The 13,271-nt window shown below is 39.9% G+C and overlaps 1 protein-coding gene and 1 long non-coding RNA gene across 10 annotated transcripts in view; one reads left to right on the top strand and one right to left on the bottom strand.

Annotated features, from left to right (window-relative positions):
* Positions 1–7,377, top strand: part of CMC1 (C-X9-C motif containing 1) — a 64,066-nt gene extending 56,689 nt beyond the window's left edge. For 5 of the 9 annotated variants that reach the window (XM_043540896.1, XM_043540895.1, XM_037890392.2 and 2 more), the window contains 3 exons: positions 4,779–4,869; positions 5,454–5,575; positions 7,060–7,377. In XM_043540896.1, the coding sequence (XP_043396831.1) occupies positions 4,779–4,869; positions 5,454–5,575; positions 7,060–7,180 (334 nt within the window). In that variant the 3' untranslated portion in view covers positions 7,181–7,377. The remainder of the gene's footprint in view (positions 1–4,778; positions 4,870–5,453; positions 5,576–7,059) is intronic. The other 4 variants (XM_037890391.2, XM_043540900.1, XM_037890389.2 and 1 more) reach the window with 1 other exon arrangement.
* On the bottom strand, positions 3,607–13,014 carry LOC119565385. The gene is made up of 2 exons (XR_005223998.2): positions 8,408–13,014; positions 3,607–5,469 (listed from the first exon to the last, which is right to left on the bottom strand). It is a non-coding gene; the product is annotated as an uncharacterized LOC119565385 (long non-coding RNA).
* Positions 13,015–13,271: the final 257 nt, after the last annotated feature.

The following is a 13,271-nucleotide window of genomic DNA, read 5'->3' as shown; positions in this document are numbered from 1 at the left end:
TAGCGTGGTGATGGGTACTGTATAGGTAGATAAAAATATTGATTTGCATACGCACTTCTGAGTTTTGCCCCAGCAGAAATTTGCCCCAGGAAAACTACACAACAGCATGTAACGTTTTAGAAACCAGTCTGAGGCCCTTTAGAAAATTTCCCCCAAAATGGTCAGAATAGGCAGTGCATCATTCCTGTATTTTTCATTCACAGGTCTTTTGTAAAGAAAAAGAAAATGTAAAGCTTGACCTTACCTTTTCTCAAAATGAGCCTGTAAAAAGGCTCCCGTCAATATTTTGGGGGAACTTTAGATAGATTCTCTGCTTTCCTGTGAATTGGAGAAGTCCTTCTGATTTCAGTACACAAGCAGGCCTGCTCAGATGGCTTGAAACCGTCTAACTGGAGGCCCACTCCCTCTTTAGTCAGTATATAATATGAGAGGGCTTCAGCAGAATCAGGATCAAACCCACAGCCAGCCCACTCTTCAGCAAAACAGCAAGATTCTCCCTGCTACTTTTGTGGAGACAAATTTCCCTATGTGGAGAGCCCTGCAAATTTGCAGATACCTGCTTTATATCCACGAATATCTGAATCTACAGATGCTTGTATGTGGATCAGATGTAGATACAAATTTTGTATCCACACAGGGCTCTATGTATATTTACTCCTTATGTGCCAGCATCATGCAGAGCTGAGCCTGTGGAGGGTACGTTAACAGAATAACATTGCACTAGCAACTGCTCAGTAAGTCAACGTGAGCCACTGGAAATAGTGTCCCGGCAAATATACAGGGCCAGATTTTTTAAGGAGTTATGTTGGGGGTCTGCATACAAATATACACCTATATTAAAGAATGTGATTACTGTGGTTATGCATGCAGATGAAGAGGTACTCAGCTACATTTGCACTTACAGTCAATGACTTGAGCCTGGCCCTAGTAGCCTTGAGCTCCCTTTTCTACTAACTTGTTTCCCAGCATCAGTTTACCCAAAAAGTATCTATATGTACACTAAACTTGTAAAATGTATTTGATCCAGTGACTTGCTACTGTGTAACTACTTCACATTGATCACCGTTTGCAAAAAACCATGAGAGTAAAAACATTAGTGTACAAATGTGGAGGAGAAACATGGAAAATCAGAGCAACAACATAAGACTGCCCATACTGGGTCAGACCAGTGGTCCATCTAGGCTAGTAATCCAGTCTTCCAAGGGTGGCCAGTGCTAAAAGCTTCAAAGGGAATCAGCAGAATAGGGCAACTATCAAGTGATCCATTCCCTGCTGTCCAGTCCCAGCATCTGGCAGTCAGAGGGTTAGGGACCCCCTAGAGCATGGGGTTTCATCCCTGGCAATCTTGGCTAATAGCAATTGACAGATCTGTCCTCCGTGAATTTACCTAATTATTTTTTGAACCCAGTTTTGGCCTCACAACATTCCCTGGCAACGAGTTCCACAGGTTGACTATGTATTGTGTAGCCGTGTTAGTCTGTATCAGCAAAAAGAACGAGGAGGACTTGTGGCACCTTAGAGACTAACAAATTTATTTGAGCATATTTATTTATTTGTTAGTCTCTAAGGTGCCACAAACAAGTACTCCTCATTCTTTTTGCTGATATAGACTAACACGGCTACCACTCTGAAACCTAATAATTTTTGTTGCCCTTCTTTGTACCTTTTCCATTTCTAATGCATCTTTTTTGAGATGGGACAACCAGAACTACGCTCAGTATTCAAGGTGTGTGTACACCATGGATTTATGTGGTGGCATTATGATATTTATTATCTGTTATCTTATTAGCCTTAAGGGTTCCTAACATTTTGAGCTTTTTTGACTGCTGGGTCACATTGAACGGATGTTTTCAGAGAACTATACACAATGACTCCAAGATCTTTCTTGAGTGGCAACAGCTAATTTAGACCCCATCATTCTGTCTGTATAGTTAGGATGATTCATTACTTTACATTTACATTACAATATTTTACATTACAATATTCATTACTTTACATTTTTCAACAAAAGAGTATATTTCCAATTTTCAGCTGACATAATTTGATTTATTCTTACTTGTTTAGCTTTGCTAGATTTTGCTGTTAATGAATCAGCAGTATATTTATTATACTGTTAAACAGTGTCCTAAATTCATCTGGCATAAAATAACTGTTCTGAAAAGTCAGTTTACCGATTATATCCACTAAAATATCTGCACACATATAGCTAGGATCTAAAAGCGCATCTAATTGTTGAGCAGAAAAATATAGCTTAACAATGGCTTTAATTTTTGCAATCATAGTAGCTTTCTATTTCAGCATTTTAAAAAAAACCCATCACCTCTTGTAAGCAACTAGTCATAAGTACCTGTAAGCAAATGCCAATTAATTTTAACAAAACCTATTCTATTAAATTCTTTAGATATTTTTTGTAAAGTTATTGAATGGAAAGAAAATTAATTGCACACTACACAGGGTAACTAATTAGTAGGAAATCAGTTATAGGCTATGCATTTTTAAATGTTGATATTTAAAGAACCTCATACATTCCATTTTTAGTTTTTGTGTTATACAAAATAAGATACTTTTCTGAAGGCTGGGTGGTTCCTTTCACTGCTGTAAGTAGATGGAACTGGGATCCATCATCTCGCTCTCTCTCGGGGAGATGTGCCTACTCTGTGTTCTCCCCTCTATGAGACACCCCTGAGAGTGATCGGTGGGATTTGGGGATAGGGAGCAGAGCAGATGATCAGCTATTCTCCTTGGCATTTCCTCCTGCTGACTCTTTGGATTTGAAAGAGGAAATGCATTCTGGAGTCAATGCTACTAAAGGATACTGCACAGTGCACAGGAGATACAGCTAGTAGTAGCAAGGCTCCTTTGAGCTGTGCTGCTATAGAGAAGAATCAGCAGGGCAGCATATTTTCTCCATGGAACTAGTGGTTTCCTTCTTTGTGCAGCCCCAGGAGCTGTAGGACTGGGAGACTATGCCCGTTGTATGCTCCCAGATCCCCAAGGACCTGTCACCAGGGCGAGGATTGCTTGGAAACTCCACGGCGTAAACCTCACCTCAGTGTTTCCCAGCTCCTCTCCAAAGGGCTCTTTCACAAGAGGAAATTATCCAGCTAGTGGTATTTAATTGGTTTAGTAATTACTGTCATTACTACACTAGATTGTAGTCATTATTATGCTTAGCAATTTTTGGAAGCCTAGTCATAGAAGAAACACAATGTTAACAGTCCTAACTTTTATTGAACAACACTAATGAAGCCATTGATTTAGTGTTTTTAACATACACAAGCTATTTCACCACAATAACATTGACTTATCAGTATGAAAAGTAGAGAGTAGAGTTTTAAATGGGATTTGTCACAGAATACACAGCTTCAGAAATTGGTTGGCGGTATTAGCAACATCACTGTATATGAGAGTGTTAATGTGTTATATAGTATGAAGGAAAGATCCTAATTAAAATCTTGTTGCTAAACAAGTGACAAAGACCTTACAAACAGCTTGAGGCTCCAGGCTAGCCGTTGTTAGGCTTGAAGATCAGACTCGGTCAGTGAATGAGAAAATGTTTATAACGTGATTTGTTTTGTTCATAACACACACACAAATACAACCAAGCAGCATTAGTGGTTTATTCAGCTTAATATACATACTGCAATTTCTGGATATATTTCATAGTGGCTGCGGGAGTGAGCCATATCATTTAGACATTAGATAATATCAGAACAGGTATGTCTGCATGGCATTTGACCCAATTAAATTATTAGTTGGATACTAAAGGTGTCTCTCTATCATTCAGGCTGAGTGTTTGTGAGGTCTGTGTTTGGCAGAGGACACCTGGTATTCAAGAGCTCGGAACCAGCCTTTGCTCAACGAGCACCTTGGCCAAGCAGCACATAGTGCTCCTAAACTGTGTAGTTTGGAATACATAGTCCTCTCACTTCTAGCAGCAACAATCAGGTGTAGCCATTGAAATAAATAGCCTTAAACTGGTGTACAACTGGTTTGAGAGGCAAATCAGGCCTTGATTATTTATCATCCACATCAAAGGTAAACATTAAGTTACATAGGTATGTCTACACTGCACACTAAGCACAGGCTCTCACTCAGGTTTGAGCTCAAGCCCCCCTTCTATCCATCCACACACACACATCAGATTGACTCGAGTCAGCAAGCACTCAGGACCGAGATCCTAGGATGCTGCTCAGGGGATGGACCAGAGCCTGAGTCTCACTCTGACTTGGGCCCAAGCCCTGTCATTTTGTAGTGTGGATGCAGTTCACATCGCAGAGCTGAGTCAGAAGGTCTGCAAATTTAGTGTGGACATGTTAGCATGGCTGAGAGACCTGGGTCCAGCAATTATAAACCTGGTATGGACACTCAAGCGCACGCTTGGAAACACAGAGACCACAAGCCCCACAGACCCCGGTTTACAATGTGGCATAGACATACCCATAGTCACACAGTGTATGTGCTTGCTTTTGCAACAGCTAAAAGAGTAGTAATCTCCTGACAGTTTAGCATCAGATTTTAAGATGCTCAGCTAAAATCAATGAGAAGTTTTGACTTCTGCCAGACTGCAGTTGTGTCTTTAAAAAAAATACATGAAGCTCATCACTGACCTAAGTGTAATGCTTGGCTATACTGAAGTTACAAAAGTTCCAAGCTTGCCATAATGCCAGAAACAGGTCAATTTGGGAGTCAGATACTCTTTTAAAATAGTGTATTGTACTTGTGTTAATGTGGATCCATAATAAAAGAATCTAAACTCTCTATTTTTTATATTTCAGCTTTTACCAAATGCTGCCAAGAGTCTGGCTTTCTTATGGTGGTGAAATGTCAACAGGAAAATGCAGCCTTGAAAGAATGTCTAACTACCTAGTAAGTCAACCTGAGACTTCAAAAAAAAAAAAAAAAAAAAAAAAAAGGTATATTGCTACAGTCATGATGCCATTAAGAAACTGGGGGGGACAACCACCAAGACCTTTAGACAATGCCTGAGTTCATTATGTAGTTTCAGGGTGCTCTCAAAAAGGTTCCACATATCTTCAGATGATTCCAGAAGTGAATGGAGATGCTAAGCCTCTTCAAGCAAGTTTGCAAGGTGTCATGACTTGGGCCTTCCACTACTGAATCTAGGTTGGGGTATTTTCTGAAGGAAAGCAATTATATCTTCAGCTTCATGGATCAGGGAAAGCAAGGCATCTTTTACACTAGCATTTTTTCTGAAAAATTTCCCATGGTTGTGAACACTGCTGCAGCTCTGCTGGTGGTAGCAAAGTGCTGGTAGATACTAATATTCTACCATGGTGTCAGAGACCTGTACTGAGCTCTCTTTTGAAGCTCTTGTTTGTCCAATGAATGTGAGCAATGAGTCTGGAAATTTCTTTAGTCTCTCTCTTGTACTCTATTAGGTGTCAGTATCTGCAGCCAGGCTGTTTTGAGGATTAATTATGTCACTCTAGGGCCGAAAGTCTGAAACTGAAGGGGGAAAAAAATACATTAACATCGTTACCAGGAACTGTAGCAATTACTCTGTTGGTGTTCAGAACAGTCAGCACCGTGTTATAACAACTTTAAGTCAAAGGTATGTGTTGCCAGGCACAAGTTAACAGCTCTGTTTATGTAGTGGAAGCGTGCATTGCTGTAAATATTAATCTGTATATTAATTGTGGACTTCCTTGTGGAAGTTGTATAAAATAAATCTTGATAACTTCCTTCAGTGGTGTGTGTGCGTGTGTGTGTGTGTAAGCACTTCATTTCCTGGGGCCTCTGCAGCAGACTGTGGAGAACTCGGATCTGAGTATTGGGCGTACAGCAGATGTGCTACAGCAGGAGCCAGTATAGAACAAATGTGAAATTCAGATTATTGCTAAATCATAAGTGGTGTTTCTAAAAATTAAGGTGAATTGAAAAAATTAGTTAAATCTTCTGTTTATGGGCCCTGTCTTGTTTGTACCCGACCAAACACACTGTGCCCTTCACCATAACTTAGGGCAGATTTGGTTACTTAGGGTTTGTCTACATAATGGGGTAATGTGCTCTTCAGGGATGTGATTTCTGAAGCACACTGAAGTGTTGCACATTAGTTGGCTGCTGATGCACACTAAAGGTTCCCTTTTGGGCTTTAATATGATACTGCTTGAAATAGCACTATGTTAAAGCACACCAGCAGGATCTACACTGACCAATTACTGTGAGCTTTAGAAATCACACTCCCCAGTAGACAAGCCCTTAGTTGAAAAAAAGGCACAAATTGTGTATTCCTGCAGATATGAAGAGTGTGTTGACATAGGGAAATAGTCCCCACTAGCGGTTCTGGGGACACACTTATTTTGCACTAAGAGTACCTTTGTGCAGTTTAGCTTAAATCCACTTCCAAAGCTAAACCACACAAAGTATCCTTGTGTGCAGGAAATATCCCCTACTGCAGAAAATCTATTGCATTTTGAATGCAGACCCTAGCTTATTTTGCACTAACTCCTCTTTTCGAGAAGCCCTAACCTACCCCCTGATGAGATGATCTGCAGTTGTAGTTTTTTAATTAAAACCATGTTAAATATGTAGTGATTAGGTTATTAGCAATAGGTTATATACATGAATCACAAATCTTGCTTATGAGTAAAAAGATATGTTCAGCTCCTATTACAAGTAAGTATATTATTCCATGGAACACAAGTTATCAGAGTAGTTTAATTTTAAGATAAGCAATTGTACAACTATAAATGTTGAGAAAATAGCAGCTGGTATCCAGGAAAAATGCAGTGGTTAGTGGGATTGTGATATCGGAAGTAGTTCCTCCGCTTTGTTCTTCAGCCATAGTGGCATACTTTAGGTCTGAAAACAACATACTCTCCAGCAGAAGGTAGTGTTAGGGAGGAGACAGATGCAAATTTAAGCTAAGTGCTATTGGAAAGAGGCAAATTCAAAATCAACTTGTGTGTGATCATTAAACTCGAAATATAAAGAGTTATTAATGCTGTAGGTAGCATCTCAGTTCCACAAATGTTGTTAACTTCTTTGATTAAGGTAGAAGCCACAATATTGATTGTTTGTTTTTTTTTCTTGTAGCTATAATGATCCAGCATTTTATGAAGAATGCAAAATTGAATACTTGAAACAAAGGGAAGAATTCAGAGCTACTGGAATTCCTGCTAAACAAAGACAACAGAAGCTTCCTACAAGCATGTAGCTAAATCCTAAAATGAAGTTTGGAAATTTACTTCAGTTATCGACATATACATTGATTTGGTGGAATAAGTACGTTAATTGAATAAGCAGACTCAGTTTTGTTTAAAAAAATCAATTTGTCTGAGGCAGGATTTGATTGAAATAAATGTATCTCATGTTGTATTTTGTGTATTAGGAATAAAGTCTTTTATGAATGAATCCAAAATAACTAGAATATTTTTGACCTGCTCCAAGGGTTTGTGGAACTCTGTCGTGTAGAGTATTTTGAGAAAAAAGTTTTTAGACCAATCCATTCTTACTGAACGTTCTCGTGTTTTACCCTCCCTCCACTAATATTCCTCTCTGTAGAATTTAAGACTTTTTTAATCAAAGGAAGACATTTTGCTTCTGTTTACCCAAGGTAATAAATTCCAGCCACTCTCTCTGTAAAAGAACAATTTAAGGTGTACCTTTTAATTTATCATTTAATATTGTTACAGCTGCTGTACAACAAAACACTGTGTATGCATGAATCAGTTAAGTATAGAATATTTTTTCAAGCCTATCTTGGGAAAAGTGCCCTATCAGGAACTGTTCAAACACAATATTTTTAAAATTCTACTTGTGACTAATTTAACTCTGATCAAATGATTTTAATGTCTGTTTTTTATTACTCAGCTAAAGTGTGATGATGATATAGCTCACTGCTGTACAGATTATCATTAAAAGGAGTATGTAATATAATAACTAAAGGTGTAGTCAGGTCTGTACAGAGCACTGCTCCTCAGAGCATGCCATCTCAATCTTCATTACAGTCCCTTCTGCCCACTTCTATATCTAGGGCTACTGCCCCATTACTCATGAGCCCTTTAGATTACTTTTCTCTGCTCAGGAAGCTCACATCTTAAGGAAACCTCTTTCAGAGACAGAATGAAACTGAGACACTGGCAGGAGCATAGTTTAAGGAAAAGGTATTCTCAATGTAAGGTTTCTTTTTAGAGAAAGCTGGATTGTGAGAAAAGACTTATGGGAAGAGAGGAAAAGAAACAAGAACATACTAGGCTAAAGAAGTCTCCAGAAGGGAGACAAGGCGTGAAGTGTAATGGGAATTTTAACCATCACTTAAAGAAAAAGCAGACCATGCCCCAAACAAGATAATGCTAGGAGGTAAGAAAGGGTGGTAGAGAAGAGCAAACAAGAGGCATTAGGATTTATTTTGAAGTTTGCATGATGGAATGAATAGTCCAACCTCTGGAGGGGGAGAGACGACTGGTAATCTCTCTTTCTGCCAGGCAGTGTTACTCCATTTCATTCATTTTTAAACTCAGCATCTACAGCTGGAAGAGAAGGTGTTAGCAGATCAAGATATTGGTTTATAGAATAAGAAAATGGCGGCCACAGTCTGAAATTGGTCTCAGAAAAACGTAGATCAAGACCAAGAGCACTTCTGTCTTTCAAAGGGGAGAGGTTGCTTACTGAAGTATCAAAACAGTTAGTTTTGTATCATTCCTTCCCTGCCTTCCTGTTTCAAAAGAAGTGATAATGCTTATCATTAAAAACCCAGTTTACACAATGGAATTGAGTTGCTGCACTTGTGAAATTATCGTGGATGGTGGTAAGTAAGCAACCAAACAATATGTGTATTAGAAACAAAGCTATGGGTAAGGCAAGGGTCTAGTAATAAACCAAGGAAATGAAAGTGGTAGACAAAGCCAGACTTGTTTCTAGATACGTTATATAGCATTTTCTGTCTTTGCTTACTGTTTGAAAGAAACTCTCTCTTTAAAATGCGGTCTTGCACTCGGATCACTGCATCTGAAAAATCCAAGTGGGGGGTAGGGGGAACCCTACACAGGGGTGTTAAGTAAAAAGATAAAACTTGAAACTGTAGTGTTCTGTCTAAGCATTAAAGGTCAGTTTGGGGGTGGCTACGTTTTGGGGGGTTTGTCTCTCCTGTAAAGAATCTGCTTGTAACTTTATTTTGAAGAGAAATTTCTTACAGCAGGAGACTTACATGCACTGTTAAGACCATAAATTTCAGAGAAGCAGCCGTGTTAGTCTGTATCCGCAAAAAGAAAAGGACTACTTGTGGCACCTTAGAGATTAACAAATTTATTTGAGCATAAGCTTTCGTGAGCTACAGCTCACATCATCGGATGCATGCCGTGGCTGCATGCAGCCAATGAAGTGAGCTGTAGCTCATGAAAGCTTATGCTCAAATAAATTTGTTAATCTCTAAGGTGCCACAAGTCCTCCTTTTCTTAAAACCATAAGTATGTTTCAGATGAACAAATTACTTGAGTATGCAAGGCTCTGGGAAGCTTCTACTGCTTTTCTCCCACTGAAGAGGTTTGTATTTTAATTGTTGGCTGTTAGTACCTTTTATCACCACAGGGTATGGGTTGCTCCTGAATTATTGAAACGGAAAGTCTGCTTGGTCATGTGTGTCCTTGAAATTTGGAAATGTGAATATCTTAAATTATAGGTAGAAATTACAGTCCTAGTCTCCTGAAGCCTATGCCTATTACTTGAATAATCAAGAACACTACCCTTTTGTTTCAGTGGCATTTAGACTACTGAAATCAATGGGGTGTAGGAGTACACTAATGAACTAGGAAGCCTGAGAACATCTGCAGATCAAGCTAGCAGTGACACCTATTAAGGGTTGCCTATCACTTTTTCTATTTTAACACTAGTTTCAGTTGCCAAGTTAAGTATATGCTAAGGTTTTCTACATTTGCTGTCTGCTGCAGGCAGATCTTTTTGGGAAGTTTCAGCTAAAGAAGATAAGCCATTTCTGAGGATAGGAAGAAGAGGTTTTTAATTCCAACCATTTCTTTGGAGAAGGAACTTAAAGTTTAGCAGTAGGATGGCCTTTGGAACAGATGCTTTTTACTGTCCCTCTGAAAATCCATTGAGATTTGTCCAAATTATAAATTGCTGAAAAATCACCATTTGCACATGCTCAAAGAGCTCTTTAGGGGCTTGCTGCTAAAGTCTCCAGCAATTGACTCTTGATCATTCTTTTAAGGCCTGTGGGACTTAGCCTCAGCATTCACCAAATGCACAGGCCTTCTAATAACCAGGTGCCCTGGGCATGCTCCCAGGCCCCACTCAGCATCTTGCATAGTAGGAGCTGGAGCTTCGGGGGGACAGACACACCAGTAGATAGGAATTTCTCCCGCAGCCTAGCAGAAGATATCCCAAGCTGAAAGCCAAAAGATGACCTTCCATTCACTAATTTTAATTCTGTTTGCTTCACAGTTCTGATGCAACAAGCCTTTCCACTCCTAAGTTAACCATTCTCCTTCTGTTTTACGGATATGGTACCTGCGCAGTTGTCCAAGCTCACTGCTGGCAGAGCAGGCACTTGCACTGTCTCTATGCCGGCAGGCCCAAATCTCATTGAGCTATGCTGACTGTTCCAAACCTTGACTTGACTACACTGTCAACCACTAGCTCCTTGCTTCGCTCAGTGTCCAGGATGGGATGCCAGTTGGGTTCTGTTCCAGGGCAGTGCACATGCAACTTTAACTGATCAGCTGGAAGGGTGGTGAGCGAGTGCCCAGGCAGCAGAACAAGTGAAGTGCCTTCTTACTGTACTTCCAACCAGGGCGGGAGATGAACTCTGCAGATGCACCTCCGGACTCTGCACTGACCAAGGATGACAACTGTGAGTGGGGTGCAGAGATGAGACAGGCATGTTAAAGGGACTTTTGGCTGATAGACTGAAAAGGACACTGCCAAACTTATTTGGGGGTGGGTCTTTTGCAGATGGTTTATGTTTATGAACCCTGTTTGTTTTCCCAAATTAAAGCCAGGTTATGTTCCTCCTTTTATTAAAGTTTCTTTTTTACACTCACACTCTGTTTCTGAGAGGGGAAGCACTGCCTCATGGCTGGGCTGTAATTGTCCCAGGTTATGGGGGGAAGGAAGGAGAAGAGAGATGACTCAAGCTGGTTTTGTTGGAGAAACCCTTAGATATTGAACCTGACCCTTGTTGCTGTCAATTCCAACAGGGTTAAGGCACTATAGTGGAATTCATGCAGGTAAATCCTTAATGTTTTGAAAACCTGGCAGCTAAGTTGAGAGAGACAATGAAGTCTGAATATAAAGCATTAAAGTGAAGGAGACTAATACATTGATCTATGTGAGATCAGCAAGTCTGGAGTATGTCAACTTAAGGGTCTTAAACCAGTGTAAGATCAGAATCAAGCCTACTATCTCCCAAAACTTGGCCTAATGAGAAGTTATGAACCCTTCAATTTTTATTTTAATATTGTAGATGCTGCAAACAGTTGGTATTGACTGAATATGGATACATCATTGTCATTCTGTAGTTACACCTTTTTTTTTTTAAAAAACGTGAGCCAGAGCCGAGTAACAGCAGTATAATCAATGAAATTAGGCTAACTCACATTAGATAAGGATCTGGTTCTATAGTTTGCTATAGTTCTTGTGCCTTCATCTCTGCAGTATGCCACAGAATGTCTCCTGTACAGGACTGAAATGACAATGCAGCCCTATCCCTCTTTTTTACCCTGCACTGAGTTCAGGATAAAAGGGTGGGAGAGATTCAGATTTCCCCCTTCACCATGGAAGATTTAGTTGTACACTTTTCCAACATGTTAATTCCACTTAGAAAACTGTACTTAAGATGTCACAGTGCTATCTTAAAATAAGAGGGAACCATCACAAAGAGAGAGCTGTTCTGAGCACTTATAGCAGAGAGCTGCAAGCCCCCAATGCAGTGAGGGCTTAGGTTGAAATCCTTTTAGGACTGCTTGTGTGGTACTCATCAGGAAGGGTGGTAACAGTTAATTTTTGCCTATGAAAGTTTCCCCCCAAGTTTTGATTTTAGTTTGTATTTGTACTATTCATTGGAAAAAAGGGACAATCAACTTAAAGGGACTTAAAAAAAAAAGTCTAGCCTTGTAACCACTACACCAAGCTTATTGTAACTGGAAGAGATGAAGAAAAAAAAAACCCCATCTGTTCACTTTATACATTTGACAGCCTGTTAGGGGAAGCTAGTTTTGGTGCTTCACTTCTCTTCCCTCCTTGGCCTGGATATTTCACACAGCAGCAAGGGAGGAGGAAAAAAACCACAAAGTCAGTAGACTCGGGACAAGAGTTTCTGAAACTATTACTACCTTTTGAATTGAAAGGGGACAGTGCCTCTAAATTTCTACTATGCCAGTGTTAACTATTAATAAAAAAACCTAGGAAATAAGTGACTTTCCAGATACTTAGTACGCAAGCAACTTGCTTTATGTTCACTTGATACAAAAAGCAACAAATACTAACCATGTTTTTCCAACAAAATTTCAATATTCTGTGACACTTTCATACTACCATCAAGGATGAGTAGGGCTGTGAGCCACAGCAGTGACCAGTTCCCACAGGTCATGAAATTTAAACACAATTTGACTTTTCCAAAAGTCTTATTTTTAAATTCATACAATTTACCCATTTTCAGAGGAATTTTTGCTTTCTACTCCCATTTACACATTGATCAACTGGACTGAATTTTGATTTTTCTTATACAAAAAAACCCCACTGCAGCCATTCTTTACCTCTTATGGCATTAGCATGCCATTTGTGAGCATGTTCAATAAGAACCTTTGACTTCTGAAAATGGAAAAATCCTTCTAACCCACAAAAAACATGATTTAAATGGCTCTTCTTAGTCAAGATTTGATTGCAGACTTCAGACCAACAAATGCATTCGCACCTCAGAAACTGGCCAGTTCCCCAATGACTCCAAACCCAGAGCTTCCCTTTTCAAGGGTTATGGTAGAGCTGCTTGTTGCTCTTAGTGGACTGCAACTCCAGCCTACAGCGAGCCCCGCCTTGTCTCACCTGTCCGAATCTAGCAGTCCCCTTCAGTGAGTACTGCTCTTCCTTCCTCTCTTCTCCCTCAGCACGTACCTGTAGCACAGGCCTAGGCATAGGGGCTGCTTTGCACAGAGAAGAGAGCAGCTTCATGCTGAAGTGCAGCCTGGCTGTTTATAAAAGGTGAAGAGGACAAGATTGGAAAGGGGCACTTTTGGAAGAGGGGAGGAAGAATAAGGGAATATATAGGAATGTTCTATTGCCTAAGACAGCCAACC

The sequence above is a fragment of the Chelonia mydas genome, chromosome 2 (assembly GCF_015237465.2).
Source record: "Chelonia mydas isolate rCheMyd1 chromosome 2, rCheMyd1.pri.v2, whole genome shotgun sequence".
Classification (NCBI taxonomy): Eukaryota; Metazoa; Chordata; order Testudines; family Cheloniidae; genus Chelonia; species Chelonia mydas.
The sequence above is the reverse complement of the archived record's forward strand: the minus strand, read 5'-3'. Positions and strand labels throughout refer to the sequence as shown.